At 43.2% G+C, this 13,446-nt stretch overlaps 1 protein-coding gene across 1 annotated transcript in view; it reads left to right on the forward strand.

The window, feature by feature from the left end:
• Positions 1-13,446, forward strand: part of VWA8 (von Willebrand factor A domain containing 8) — a 486,197-nt gene that overhangs the window by 434,003 nt on the left and 38,748 nt on the right. The window contains exon 39 of the mRNA XM_040341313.1: positions 1,491-1,599. Coding sequence (XP_040197247.1) covers positions 1,491-1,599 — 109 coding nt within the window. The remainder of the gene's footprint in view (positions 1-1,490; positions 1,600-13,446) is intronic.

A 13,446-nucleotide genomic window follows, 5' to 3' on the forward strand; every position in this document is an offset into this window, starting at 1 on the left:
GCGGCGATTGGTCCGCGAGTCCCACGGTCACGGAGCTTCGGACCGGGTCGGGGGAGCGCGCCCGCGACCCCACGGCTGGGCTTAAAGGACAACGTACCTATACGTTGATGTGCCCAGCCGTGCCATTCTGCTGACGTATATCAGCGTGAAGGGGTCCTTAAGTGGTTAAGGGCCTGGAGTGGCCTAGCCAGTCTCCAGACCTTAATCGCATAGAAATATGTGGAGGGAGCTAAAGGTTTGAGTTACCAAACGTCAGCCTTGAAACCTTAGTAACTTGGAAAGGATCTGCAAAAAGGAGTGGGACAAAATCCCTCCTGAGATTTGTGTAAACCTGGTGTCCAACTACAAGAAATGTCTGACTTCTGTGATTACAAACAAGGTTTTTTTGCCACCAAGTACTAGTCATGCTCGAAGTATGCCAGCTTATTGCATATTATTTTTTTTTACAGACTTTTTTTTTTTCATATATAAACGTTTTTAAATTTGTATTTGTATATTTTTGTACTGGCAAATAAAATAAAATGTTTTGTGCCAGAAACCTAATTCTAGAGCTTTTTTTTAAAAAGGACAAATATAATATTAGTTTTATACATTACAACCTATGCGAACTCTCAGATGGAAGAATATGTTTTGAAGACATTAATGTAAATAGAAGCCTGACTTTAAATGGACATACTTATTATGACCAGTTCATATTTCTCTTACCATGTCACATGTCTCCTCATCCAGTTTGGTTTCCCATTGACCAAAAGGTGACAAATCTTGGACCTGTGGACCGTGGCTATCATTCCTGTGTTGACCTAAACACTCTTCCTGCAGATATGCAGGCTTCATTTGTCTCACCTCGGGAGGGGTACATGCTTTGGTATTCTCACCTTTGGTGCCAGAGGACTTTTTTCCAGAACTACTGGAGCTGCCTTACACCTTATTGTACAATACACTAACTGCTATACTTATGGATATATTTCACTATAATGCAGGGCACACTAAAGGCTGAAGTTGTGTTCACCTTAATGCATTCTCAGCATTAGGGTAAAAAAAAAACTTCTAAGTGCAGCTCATGCAGCTCCCCCTCTCAGCCCCCCTTTATACTTACCTAAGCCCAATCTCGATGCAGCAATGTGCATAAGAGCAGCGGTTCTCTCAGCTCTCTTTCCTCATAGGCCCAGACACAGCACCAAGGGCCATTGGCTCCCACTGCTTTCAATCGCAGCCAGTGAGGAGGGAGCAGGTGGCGGGGCTAAGCAATGCTATATGTGTCTATGGACACACACAGCCGGCTCAAGAGTGAGCCCGCACATGTGCCCATAGCAAGCGGTATGCTATGGTGGGCACTCAATGGGGCCTGAGAAGAGGAGGATCCGGGCTGTTTTGTGCAAAACCATTGCACACAGCAGGTGACTATAAATTGTTATTAAAAACAAATAAGGGTTTACAATCACTTTAAGCCCCAATGACTAATGTTGCTTTGCATTTTCTCTCTTTTTTAGATCACAGTGCAGAGAGAGAGTGGTTTAGATGTGAGTTCACCAAAGCATGGAAAGATGGATCCGGATAACATGCCCCATGTTGGTGGAAATACGTGGGCTGGTGGAACGGGTTAGTATTATATATAATGTAAAATGCGTCAAAAAGAAATCAGAATATATTATTTTATAACTCATTCTAAACTGTGTTGTGTGTGTAAATATAATTATAAAGGATGTTTCTATAGTGATAACTCAGCCTTACGACATTGCAGTAATCAGCAATACTACAATGTAAATGCAGTTGCAAACAGGGCTAGAAATATTACCTTTGGCAGAGGTGTGCCTATTATTAACTGTTTAGGTATCATGCAATTTTATTGTAAGCCCCATCCCATCATTTTAAGCTGAAATGGAAGTGCCATCCTGAGTACAGTGTAAACTTTCTTGAAGCCCAGCTGACATGTCCCAACTATATGTGGCACTCCGCTATTTCTAATACGACCTTTTGGACTTTTAGAAACTTTTTATTTTGTCAAATCTTCACACTTCTACTTACTCTGACATTTTGCATTGAGCGTAGTAGAATATTATATATTATATGTCTGCAGACTGTTACTTGTACAGATATATTGGCAATAATAGTGATCCACAGGGAACTTATTGGTAGTGATCTTTCCCAGTGTTGCTATTTATTAATGTCTTGAATGTACCATAATTCAGATGATCTCTTTAGTTAATAAAAATAGTTTGAATAAAGATGTGAATGCTAGATTTCTTCGCTACGTTTAACAGGTTGTTAACCACTCTTTGAGATCGCAGTTAGAGAGGGCCAGATTCACAGAAGAGATACGACGGCGTATCTCCTGATACGCCGTCGTATCTCTGTGATCCGCCCGTCCTAACTATGCGGCTGATTCATAGAATCAGTTCCGCATAGATAGCCCTAAGATCCGACAGGTGTAATTGACTTACACTGTCGGATTTTAGGATGCAATTCAATACCGGCCGCTAGGTGGCGATTCCATTGCGGTCGGCGTAGAATATGCAAATGACTAGTTACGGCGATCCACAAAAATCCGCGCGTTCGTCGCAATCCCGTACGTCGTCGCTAGTCGTTTTTACCCGTCGCAAAGTTACACCTGCTTTAACATGGCTTATCTTTAGATCAGCCATGTTAAAGTATGGCCGTCGTTCCCGCGTCGAATTTCGTTTTATTTTTTTTGCGTAAGACGTCCGGGAATACGAAACACCGTAACGCACGTCGCATTTCAAAAAAACGTCGGGGCGCCATAATTTTGCGCAAAGCACGTCGGGAAATTTAAAAACGGAGCATGCGCAGAACATGCATGGTGCCCGCCCCATTTGAATTAGGCGGGCTTGCGCCAATTGGAATTACGTTACACCGCCGCAAGTTTACAGGTAAGAGCTTTGTGAATCAGGCACTTACGCTGTAAACCTGCGACGGTGTAACGTAAATCAGATACGTTACGCCACTCGGGAGCAACGTAATTGTACCTGAATCTGGCCCAGAGTACCTAAAATGAGACCAAGAATCATCTTGCTGTAATATCAGTTTTTTGGTCAGCTGAGTTGCCCAGAACTCATTTGCAGTGTAAACCAGTTACAGATTTTTTTGTAACTGAACTCTAGTCAGCGGCAGTAAATTAATATTGCACCCCCCCCCCCCCCCCCCCCAGATATAAAGGATTAACAGCTAGTTTAGTCTAGTGGTAGAGTAGATGAATACTTACCTTATTACTGGCTTTGTCGGCCGCTCCCCTCCTCTCCCAATATGTGGGTGGACCCTCAATGTCACAATGGTTTTGTATATTGGTAAAGAAACCAAACAGGCCATGACTGAAAGACTGGTGAAGAGGAGCGATTCATGACACCAGTCGTATGGTGGGTAGGAAACCTGTGGAAGGCGAGGAATAATATAAGTATTTCACAGTACTTTATACGCTAAACACAAATCACATTTTCAAGATCTTTGCAAACACATGGTGGATTTAGTTCCTGTAAAAATCCTGTACATTTTTTTTTTTTTTTTAAACATTCCAACTGTTATTTATTATAAATGAGACATTTCAAAAACAATATATCATCAATACCTCACACATTGTTTTGACATATTATAATACACCAGTTATTTTCCTTTCCCTCAGAACACTGTCATTATTCATGCAGCGTGTATTCAGCAACACATTGTTTTGCTCATGTTTCCTCTACGAATGCTGGTTTGCTGTCATGTCTGTGGGACACTAAAGCTTCATTCTTACTTTTCCTTTGCCCCTCTCATTACTGCTTTCTCTGATCTTTACCAGCATTACAACTCTTAATCCCGGGTCTTCACAAGTCAAGTCTCACACCTGTGTAGAGTGCAGCTTGAGGCAAGGGCTGCTAGCCTGTAGTGGAGGATGCCAGGCTTGTCATGTGATCATGTCTATTATGTAAGACATGGCTCTAGGAATGCTTTTATTTTAATGATCCCTCACAAGAGTAACCTTTCTGCTGGGTCATTGCCTTAATTTTCACTGATTCATTGGGAAACAGCAGCCTGCAATATGGTTATCAAGCCTGGATGATCTACTAAGTGTTATAAACTCATAGATCATCTTGCTTAGTATTTTTCTTGTAGTCATGCTACCCTAAAAACAAATTCTGTAGTTTATAAAATGTTTACCAATCCGGTGATATTCTTCTAAAATACATTTTTCCAGCCTGTTTTCTTTCTCTATTTTTTATATCATATTCTGCCTTCAAAAGCAAAGGTCACACAAACATTTTTGTTCAAACAATAAAAGCAGTAATACATGAAAGTAACTGTAGTGTACTTACTGCAACTTGTATTCTTTCTTGTATGTCTCAATTTGTTTTTAACGTTTTTTTTTTTTTTTCACACAGTACAGATAGTTATAACATACAAGAGAAGTATTAACGCCAATTAGAGCCTAAAGCAGTGTTTCTCAACCTTTTTTTCAATCAAGGCAGCCTTTAAAATTCCGCACAATTTCGAGGAACCACTTTCTAAATGTTAAAAACGAAACTAATAGTTTGACATAACACATCAACATCTACACACATAGGACGCCCAACGCTAGAGGAGATTATTCTTCCAAAGTCAACACATCTTTGCACACTCGTACTGATTAGTATTCCAACATTTCTCTTCTCGCTCAGTTTCTCTTCCTCACTTAGCTAATGTGTTCCCAAAGCTGATGGAGAGGGGCAGGGAAGGGGCAAACAAGAATGCTGTGCAAGTGCCTAACATTCCCCTTATCAACCGATGATGTCATTGGTTATTAGGACACTGGCGGCTGGAAGGTTGTAATGGTGCACAATGAAAACTTTTAATTTTATGTAACTAGCAGGCAGGCTTAATCCCCCCCCCCCCCCCAGACATTTTGCCAAGGCACCCCTGAAGGCACCCTGGTTGAAAAAGGCTGGCCAAAAGCACCATTCACACTTACGAGTGGGGCCATTTGCGATTACCCGTGGGAGACTCAGAGAGGATCCATGTAAATAGGTGCGGACATAACAATAGTAGACCAGCAGATCAGAATGTATTGCAATATCTACTGTGACCTTCAGACTTTTATATACTGACAAAATGACAAACTAAGGCCCCATTCACAAATTTAAAATGAGGCCATTTGCAATTACCACAGGAAACTCATCTGGGATCAATGCAAATATGAGCTAATGGGAAGCCCCATTGAAAGCAAATGGGAGCCTGTAGCTATTTCTGGCCATTCGCATGTAATCACTCATGCAACATTTACATGCAAGCATCTTAAGACAGCTATGGGTGCTATCAGGCTACACCAGAGGCATAACTAGAACCTTAAGGCCCCCGGTGCAAGAAACTATGAAGGGCCCCCCTGCCCCCGTCCTGGGGTCCTTGCCACTGATCTAGGCCATTTACTCCCATTGCAGGGCTCTTTATTGTGGTCCAACAGTAGGACCCTTTCACATGTTCTGCAGCAGGACCCCTTCCTGCATGGTTGCCTACCTTTCCAAAAAAAAGGTCAGGCACACATTTTTTTTATGTGTTCAGCCAGCCATTGTAGGGGCGAATCTTAATTAATGGTGGGCCATTTTAAATGGACGTGGTTCTACAAAAACCATCTAATGCCATACCCTTTGCACATTTCTACACCCCTCAGAATGCCTCCATACCCCTCAGCATGCCTGTAAACCACCTGCACATCTCTGTACCTCCAAAATAATCCCTGTGCCCCTAACACACTTCTGTACTCCTTTGCACATCGCTGCACCTCCTACACATACCTCTGCAGCTCCCAGCATCCTCTGTACCCCCCCCCCCCAGCACATCTCTGCACCCCCACACAGCTCTGCACCTCCTACAATCCTCTTTATCCCTCAATATGCCTCCATAAGCCCAGCAAGCCATTGTAACCCCCAACACACCTCTGCACCACACCTCCTCCCCCTACACACACACACATACACCTCTGCATTCCTCAGTACGCCTCAATACCCCCCAGCACATCTATGCACTCTGCTGCGTATTCCCCCCCCCCCCACACCTCTGAACCCACCCCCCCACACATACATCTGCACCTCTGTATCCCTTCAGCACACCATTGTACACCGCAGCAAGTGAACTTAGTACCCCACACACTCCTAAGGCCCTTTCACATGGGGCAGACCTGTCAGCATAATCTGTTTGCTCAGTGGGGGATCTCTCCCCTGAGCGAACGGATGACATGTCCGTGTCAGCTCCGCTGATGCAGAGTAGAAATGGCCACAGCATGCTCCTCTCTATGGGGATCTTGGATGCAAACGTCTCCATTTTCATATGGATGGGGAATGGATCTCCCTTTTGTCTGTTTTTCTTGGACAGGATTGGATGCTGGCGGGTGTCAGCGCTTTATAGAGAGCAATGGATGGTCCGATCAGTCTACCAGTGTGAAAGGGGCCTTACACATCTGTGCTCTGTACCCACTTAATGTGCACCTCCAACCCCCAGCACACCTCTGTACCACCCCCCATCCCACACTTTTACCCCATGGTCACTCATCTCAATGTTGATGACAGGCTGGGGTCAGCAGCTACCTGCACGAATGTTGCAGTTTAGTATGCAGTGGGGGAGAGATGGGAGTGTATACAGTGGAGAGGGGAGGGCCATCTAACCCGAGCAGGTATCAGCTTCACTCTTCAGTGTATCTGCTTGTACACTCTTGCTAATAAATGCTTGAGTCAGAGGCCACTCCCCTCTCCACTGTATACACTCGGGAAGAGAACTAATAGACCCAGGGAGATTCTGTGTCCCATATTTGGTAAGGTTGGATAAAAATACCAGTCCATCCAGTTCAACCTGAGTGTATCTGTGCATGTGTGTGTGTTTATGTCACTACCGTGTTTAGTATTTCTGTACATTGTGTTTGCCCACCAGGCTCACGCTTGGTTGTGTGCTCCATTAGCAAACTTTTGACAGCATCTAAGAGCCATTATTTGCACAGATTGTGTTTTTTTTTTTTTTTTTTATACTTTGAGGAGCTGTAAAGACCCATTAGAATTGGCCACCATTATCTCTAACTCTTCTCTAACACGGACTATAAAAAACATGTTGCGCTTATGAGCAATATAAGATATTTTAACTCACTCGCTCACTACGGCTACTTTACTCTTCAGGAGAGCCTTTTTGGTCAATATAACTGTCCTGAAAAATCATACTTTATGGCAAAACTATAGGCCCGATTCTCTCCTGAATAAAGGATACTACCTCTGGCTTTCATGCTCTAGCCTTTATTCTAGCCTTACACTGCTATTCATTATTACCCTAAAAATATGAGATGGACTTAAAGAATATGTAAACCTAACATTTGATATCCCTGATATGTGCCTGCTGTACCATGTGCTTGCATGAAAAAGTTTCCTGTTCTCTTTGTATTGTTTCTTTGTGTGAAATATCTGGTATTCCTGCCAGACCCTCTGCTTTCCTATAAAAAAAACTGACCACACTAGGCAACAGAGCACACGTCGTCCGTTTTCTATCTGTGTTGAGAACTCTGCCTGCTCTCCAATGATCAGACCTGTGTAATTTCACCTTATAGATTTTTCTTTAAAGGTGAACTTACACTTTAATGTGCAAACTTTTGTTTACTTAGGATCCCTATTTCTTAAACAAATGGGAAAAATAAGTAGAATGCAATTTTTCTCCTGTCAAAAATTGTAAAACACTGCCCTTGACTCACATTTCCTCTATTAGAACTAAGGTTATATACAGACTGGTTTGTTTGTCTGTGGTGGACATACCCAAAGATTCAGCTGTTCTGAAAAGCTTAAAGGCCGTGAATAGAGAAAATATCCCAACATCCTATTACTTATAATCCTGTCCAATTCCTGTTCTATGGCACCTACACCTCAATTAAGTTATTTAAAATTAGTGTGCTTCCACATCCACTAAATGCTGCTAAGGCCCCATCACTCACCCCGTGAATACAAGAACAGCGCCTTAATCTGCTTGAAAAGGAGAACACTGTGAACAATATCATGGAGGTAGAAAAGTTGGTGTTCATGAGAAAGGACAAATATGATACGTTTTATCAAATCACGGCTAGCTGGTTCTACTATTCATCACAGATTACCATCTCAACATAACCTCTGTATGATACTGGTGCAGCACCTTCCAGTGTGTGCTAATAGCAGTAAGAGTAGGTAAACTGTACTCATGTTACATGGTGAGTCTGTAATAGGGCTACAAGAGTTAGGGGCTAGATGACTCATCCTGGTAGCTCCCTGGTGCCCCCCCCCCATTTCTAGGATGTTGGAGAATATTCTAGAATATAGTGGGTGTAGGCTGGGGGAGGGCACTGCCTTGAATATTTATGGGTTCTCAGCCAATCCCCATGAGTGGGCCTGGCAGGGGACTGGGAAACCCATAAATGGACATGGACCATGCCAGCAAGGGAGTTTGGATGGAAGGTGGAGAAGCAGTGCTGAGGGAGGCTGTCAGTGGCCCTTGAGGGACCCCTTTTCCCACAGTGGGGGTAGTGCTATGAGGGTAGTGCTACACTAGTACTTTTACTTTGGTCTGGGCCACATTGTTTAGTACTAATCATTCTCCTTTAAGTCTTTAGATGAGCTTTAAATATGCAGTTGTTGGAAAGATTTCAGATGAAGTAATGCAGCAGTGGAAGTTCCTGTCATTTAAGGACATACTGAGAAGTTATATTTTGGCAGTGAGAGGCGCAGGAACATAAAACATATTGAAGGAATATCAGTTATTGTCTTTGTATCTTAAACTTAACACGAGGAAAGAGTTTTTCTCAGGGCTCAGCATTATTAATTATTTTTTAATAGCTCCCTTTCAAAAATGCCGCCTGTCTCTGATGTGTGTGTATGCAACATTTATTTTACATTAACCCGCAATGGTGTTGTTCAGTAATGCTTTAGAGCTCATTTCTAAAGCTTGGAGGTAAAGAAATAGAATAAATACATCTGTTTAGTTGGCTGGGCAGTGCATTTACTTGTCTTTTTTTATATTTTACACATCATTTATGAAATAACAGATGTTGTGCAGATTCACTGTACAGAGAGAAAATAAATGCTGTAGCAAATAGAAACCAATCAGATGCAAACACCTAGCAATTAATTTCGTAGTCTGTGGAAAGCTGCACTCCTCCCTGCCCATCCATCCTGCCTCCAGCCGCTTCTGTCCGCCTATCCCTTCTGCCTTCAGCTACTCCTCTCCTACTCTTATAATAGCATGACAGCAACGTCATTTGCAGCAATGACATAATGGCCCACTCTGTAACATGCCTGCTAGCAGGTCCGTTAGTCGTTTGGGAAGGCATAGTTATTGCGTAACTTGCACTTTAGAAGTGGGGGCATATAATATAGGCAAGTTATTTAAAAAACATAGATTTATTATAGCTTTACTTTTCTGTATGGAAAACATTTTTTTTGACTAATTGCCTTATTATTATTATTATTTTAAGTGTATGGAAAACAAACTATCTGAGAGGGGGATAAAATAGCACATTGTGGGATAAATTAACAATCGTTAACAAGCCATCCAGTACATTTCATGCAAAAAAAATTTCACACCTAAACAATAGTTACGTTTGTAATCTAAACTAAAGATGTTCTAAGCCTTACTGTTTTTATAGGACACATGGTCTTTCAATTTTTAATCATGGGGTTTATGCATCTTCCTTGGCTGGCAAAAAAAAAAACTGCATCAACACCCCCACTATAACCCCTTTCACTCCCAGCTACATTTGTTTTTTGCTACTGTCCTTAGGTGATGGACTTCTTCACACTACTAAGGACGTTTTTTACTCTAAGATGATTCTCCTATCAATATTCTAGGCTGCATTATAACCACTATAGCTTCTTCTGCAGCTTCTGGATCAGTTGACTCTTCAGCTCAGCCTTGGGGGACTGTACCCAGACCTCGCTTGGATTTAGATGGAAAGTTGGACTGGTTCATGGCTGTGGTCTGCTGTTGGTGGAGCCTTGTTCCTGTATGCCAGCTGTGGAGGGTGAATCCAGCATGGGAGGCTCATCCCAGAGTGCAAAAACATCTGCTGCAGTAAGAGCAGGGCTTACATCCTTTATATCTGTCCTGAGGTGCTGGTGCTCTTATGCCTAGGCCACAAAGGACCTTTAGGCTGTAACACGGTATGTTACAGCTTTCAGCGGGAGCCACCAGCCAGTTCAATTTGGAGTCCTTTTTTGTCTTTGTTGGATCTGGCACTACTGCACCTGAATGACCTAGTTTCCAGTGTCTACACTAAACGTGTGTGACATTTTCTTTCTTTGGCCATGCTTTCTCTCAGTCGTCACCAGCAGTTCCTGGCTTCTCACTGTACAAAACAGCACAGCAATCTTTGGATTCCTGTCTTGGTTCTGAACCTTATGGTGCCTGCCACAGAAGGTATAACAGCAACGGAGGTTGTGAGTGCCTCTGGAGACACTTTTTTTGCACAACATATGGCATATCGTAAGCGCAGGCTAAAGTCCAAGGTCTCCTGAATTTGTTTCCTACAATTTCCCAAGACCTTACCAGTCCACTCTCCCTTAAGGCCTGTCCTATATTGTGACGGCCTCACCCTGAAAATCTATTGTTTCTATAAATACATTTTGGTCAGCAACATTTGAAACCTACAAAACTGGACGGTCCCTGTAGAGACTCCATCATCTCTTGTTTTAAGAAGACACTAACGGTCCTATAGAGAATAATCCTGTATTCAAGGACCCAGTGGACAAAAGGTTAAAGGCTCTCTTTAACCACTTGAGCCCCGGAATGATTTACCCCCCACTTGACCAGACCACTTTTTGTAATACAGCACTGTCGCGTTAACTGACAGTTGTGCGGTCGTGCGACGTTGCACCCAAACAAAATTGAAGTGGTCATTTAAGGCTGGCTCAAGGTCCTTTTCTCAATGATAAGGGTGTCCACACTTGTCAAAACCAGTGGGGGAGTGCCTGTGTCCTTTGCTTGGCTTTCTGGTCCCAGAAAACATCAGATGTTTGGGTCCAGAGTGTTATTTCTAGGGACTACAAACTGGAGTTTTGAGCTCTGCCTTCACCCAGCTTGATGCCGTCAAACCTCACTCTCCACAAAGGCAGACCAGTCAGCAGATCCTACCCAAAAGGTAATTGTCCCAGTCCCACATGAGGAGAGCTTTCAGGGTTTCTACTCCAACCTGTTCACACTTCTAAATCAACCACCAAGGAGGTCGAGTTGCAGATTTTGGCCCTGTCCACTGTACACATATCAGGGGTGAAAAATATTTCAAGCAATCTTTCTCCAAGGACCCAAAGTCCCTCAAAGTGGATGCTCTGGTGTCTCCGTGGGGTCAGTTCTACCTGATCTATAGCTTTCCACCCTTCAGAGTCTCTTGGGTTGGGATGGAGGGCATTCCAATAATTCTCACCACACCAAACTGGCACAGGAGCATGTGGTATGCTGACATACTCAAGCTTCTGGCAGACTGTCTGTGGGCCCTCCATGATCAACCAGACATTCTGGTCCAAGGTCCAGTACACATCCTACTTCTTGATTGCTGGCTTAAACACCATAACTGGTGAAGCACAGGTGCTAGGGGACAGGGGCCTATAGGATTTGGCTATCAAAAAAATCTCTTGAAGGCTAGAACGCTTACTTCCTGAAAGTCTACCTTCACATCTGCTAAGTCTATTTTGCATGGTTTCAGACTAGAAAATGTTGTCCTTGGAAGCATGGCACGCATCCTATCCTTCTAGTCTGTTCTAGATCAGCATCTGACCTTAAAGCAATACTAAACACGCACCGTTTGATTTACATTGTCTATTCTATTTCTGTATGTGGACGATGGCACTGTAATTATTTTGAATTTTAAAAACATTCTTTTTTCATAATCGATATACAGCTGTCACATGACCCAGATCTTTCCCAGCCTGTCTGCAAGGAAATCTTGGCTTTGCCTATTTTGTTGCAGAGACCATTAGCCTCTCATTCCTTGGTTAAAGTAGTTGTAAAGCAAAAGGGTTTATTATCTTAATGCATTCTCCAGCCACCCCAGCTCCTTTCCCAAATACCTGAGCCCAATCTCGATCCAGTGCTGTGCCCGAGAGCAGCAGCACTGCAAAACCATTGTATAAAGCCGGTATTACATATTTTTTATTAAAAAAATAGTACTTTTAGAATCATTTTTAAGCCCTTGTGCAAAGTGTCGTGCACATTTTATCCCCTCACAATCTCCTGTAACTCAGTGGAACTCTAATCTGCTCATTTCAGGCCTTCAGAGACTGCCCTTTCAAATCTATTGGGGATATATTTCTCTTATCTGACCTTACCCACAGTGTAGTCTTTCTCATGATTATCACCTGTGAGGATCCCTGAGGTAGCCAACTTATCCTTTAAAGAGCATTTTCTGGTGTTATGCAAGGACAAGTTAGTCCTGTGGCCTAAAGCCTCTTTTCTCCATAAGGTGGTTTACCTTAACCAGGACATTGTCTTTTCCTCCTTATGTCCTGCTGCAAAACATCCCAAGAAAATGTGATATGGTTCATGTTGTGAGAGTCTATCTAAGCTACAGGATCTTTTAGGCAATCAAATTCCCTATTTGTGGCTCCTGAGGGTTCCCGCAGGACTTCTCACTTCATTGTTGCTAGGTGGATTAGGCAAACACAGAGTTTCTTCCTTCCTTGTTAATGTGCACACTACCAGTTTCATTAGTACTTCATGAACATTTCAGCAACAAGTACATGTTTCTCAGATTTTCAAGGCTGTCACCTGGTCTTCTGTATAAACATTTGTTAAATTTTATGGATGTTCAGACTTCTTCTTAAAGCTGAGTTCCATCCAAAAGTGGAACTTCCGCTTTAAGCACTCCTCGCCCCCTTACATGCCACATTTGGCATATCATTTGTTTTTGGGGGGGGAGCCGGGGCTTTGTTTGGAGTGGGAATTCCTGTCCCACTTCCTCCTTCTGTCTACGGGCCACCTAGGCGACTCCTCCTTTCCACCTAGGCGGCCCCTCCCTCTAGACAATCTTCTGGGACACTTGACAGGTCCCAGAAGATCGTCTGTCCACTCCGAGAGCGCAGTGCAACTTCGTGCCCGGCCGTGACAGCCTTCGGCTTCTCTCAGGTGCTCTGGGCACCCGCTCTCAGGTGCCCAGAGTGTCAATGGGGGCGCCGGCGGAGTGGAGGGGGAGAGGAGCGACGCTCCAGGCGGCCGAATCGCTGGACCGTGGAACAGGTAGGTGTCTGTTTATTAAAAGTCGGCAGCTACACTTTTTTGTAGCTGCTGACTTTTAATAAACATAAAAGCCTGGAACTCTGCTTTAAGACAAGCTGCTATATTAGTTATGTGGATGCCTTCTTGACCCGTTTATTATGTGGACTTGTTGAAGTTTGTTTTGCAGTGTTCTCCTCCTCTTTATTGAAATACTTTTGTGTGTCCCATGGTTAAAGACTAAAGATCCCTTGTCTGGTACTGCCCAACTAAGAAAATAGG

This window comes from Rana temporaria, chromosome 2 (genome assembly GCF_905171775.1).
Source record: "Rana temporaria chromosome 2, aRanTem1.1, whole genome shotgun sequence".
Lineage (NCBI taxonomy): Eukaryota > Metazoa > Chordata > Amphibia > Anura > Ranidae > Rana > Rana temporaria.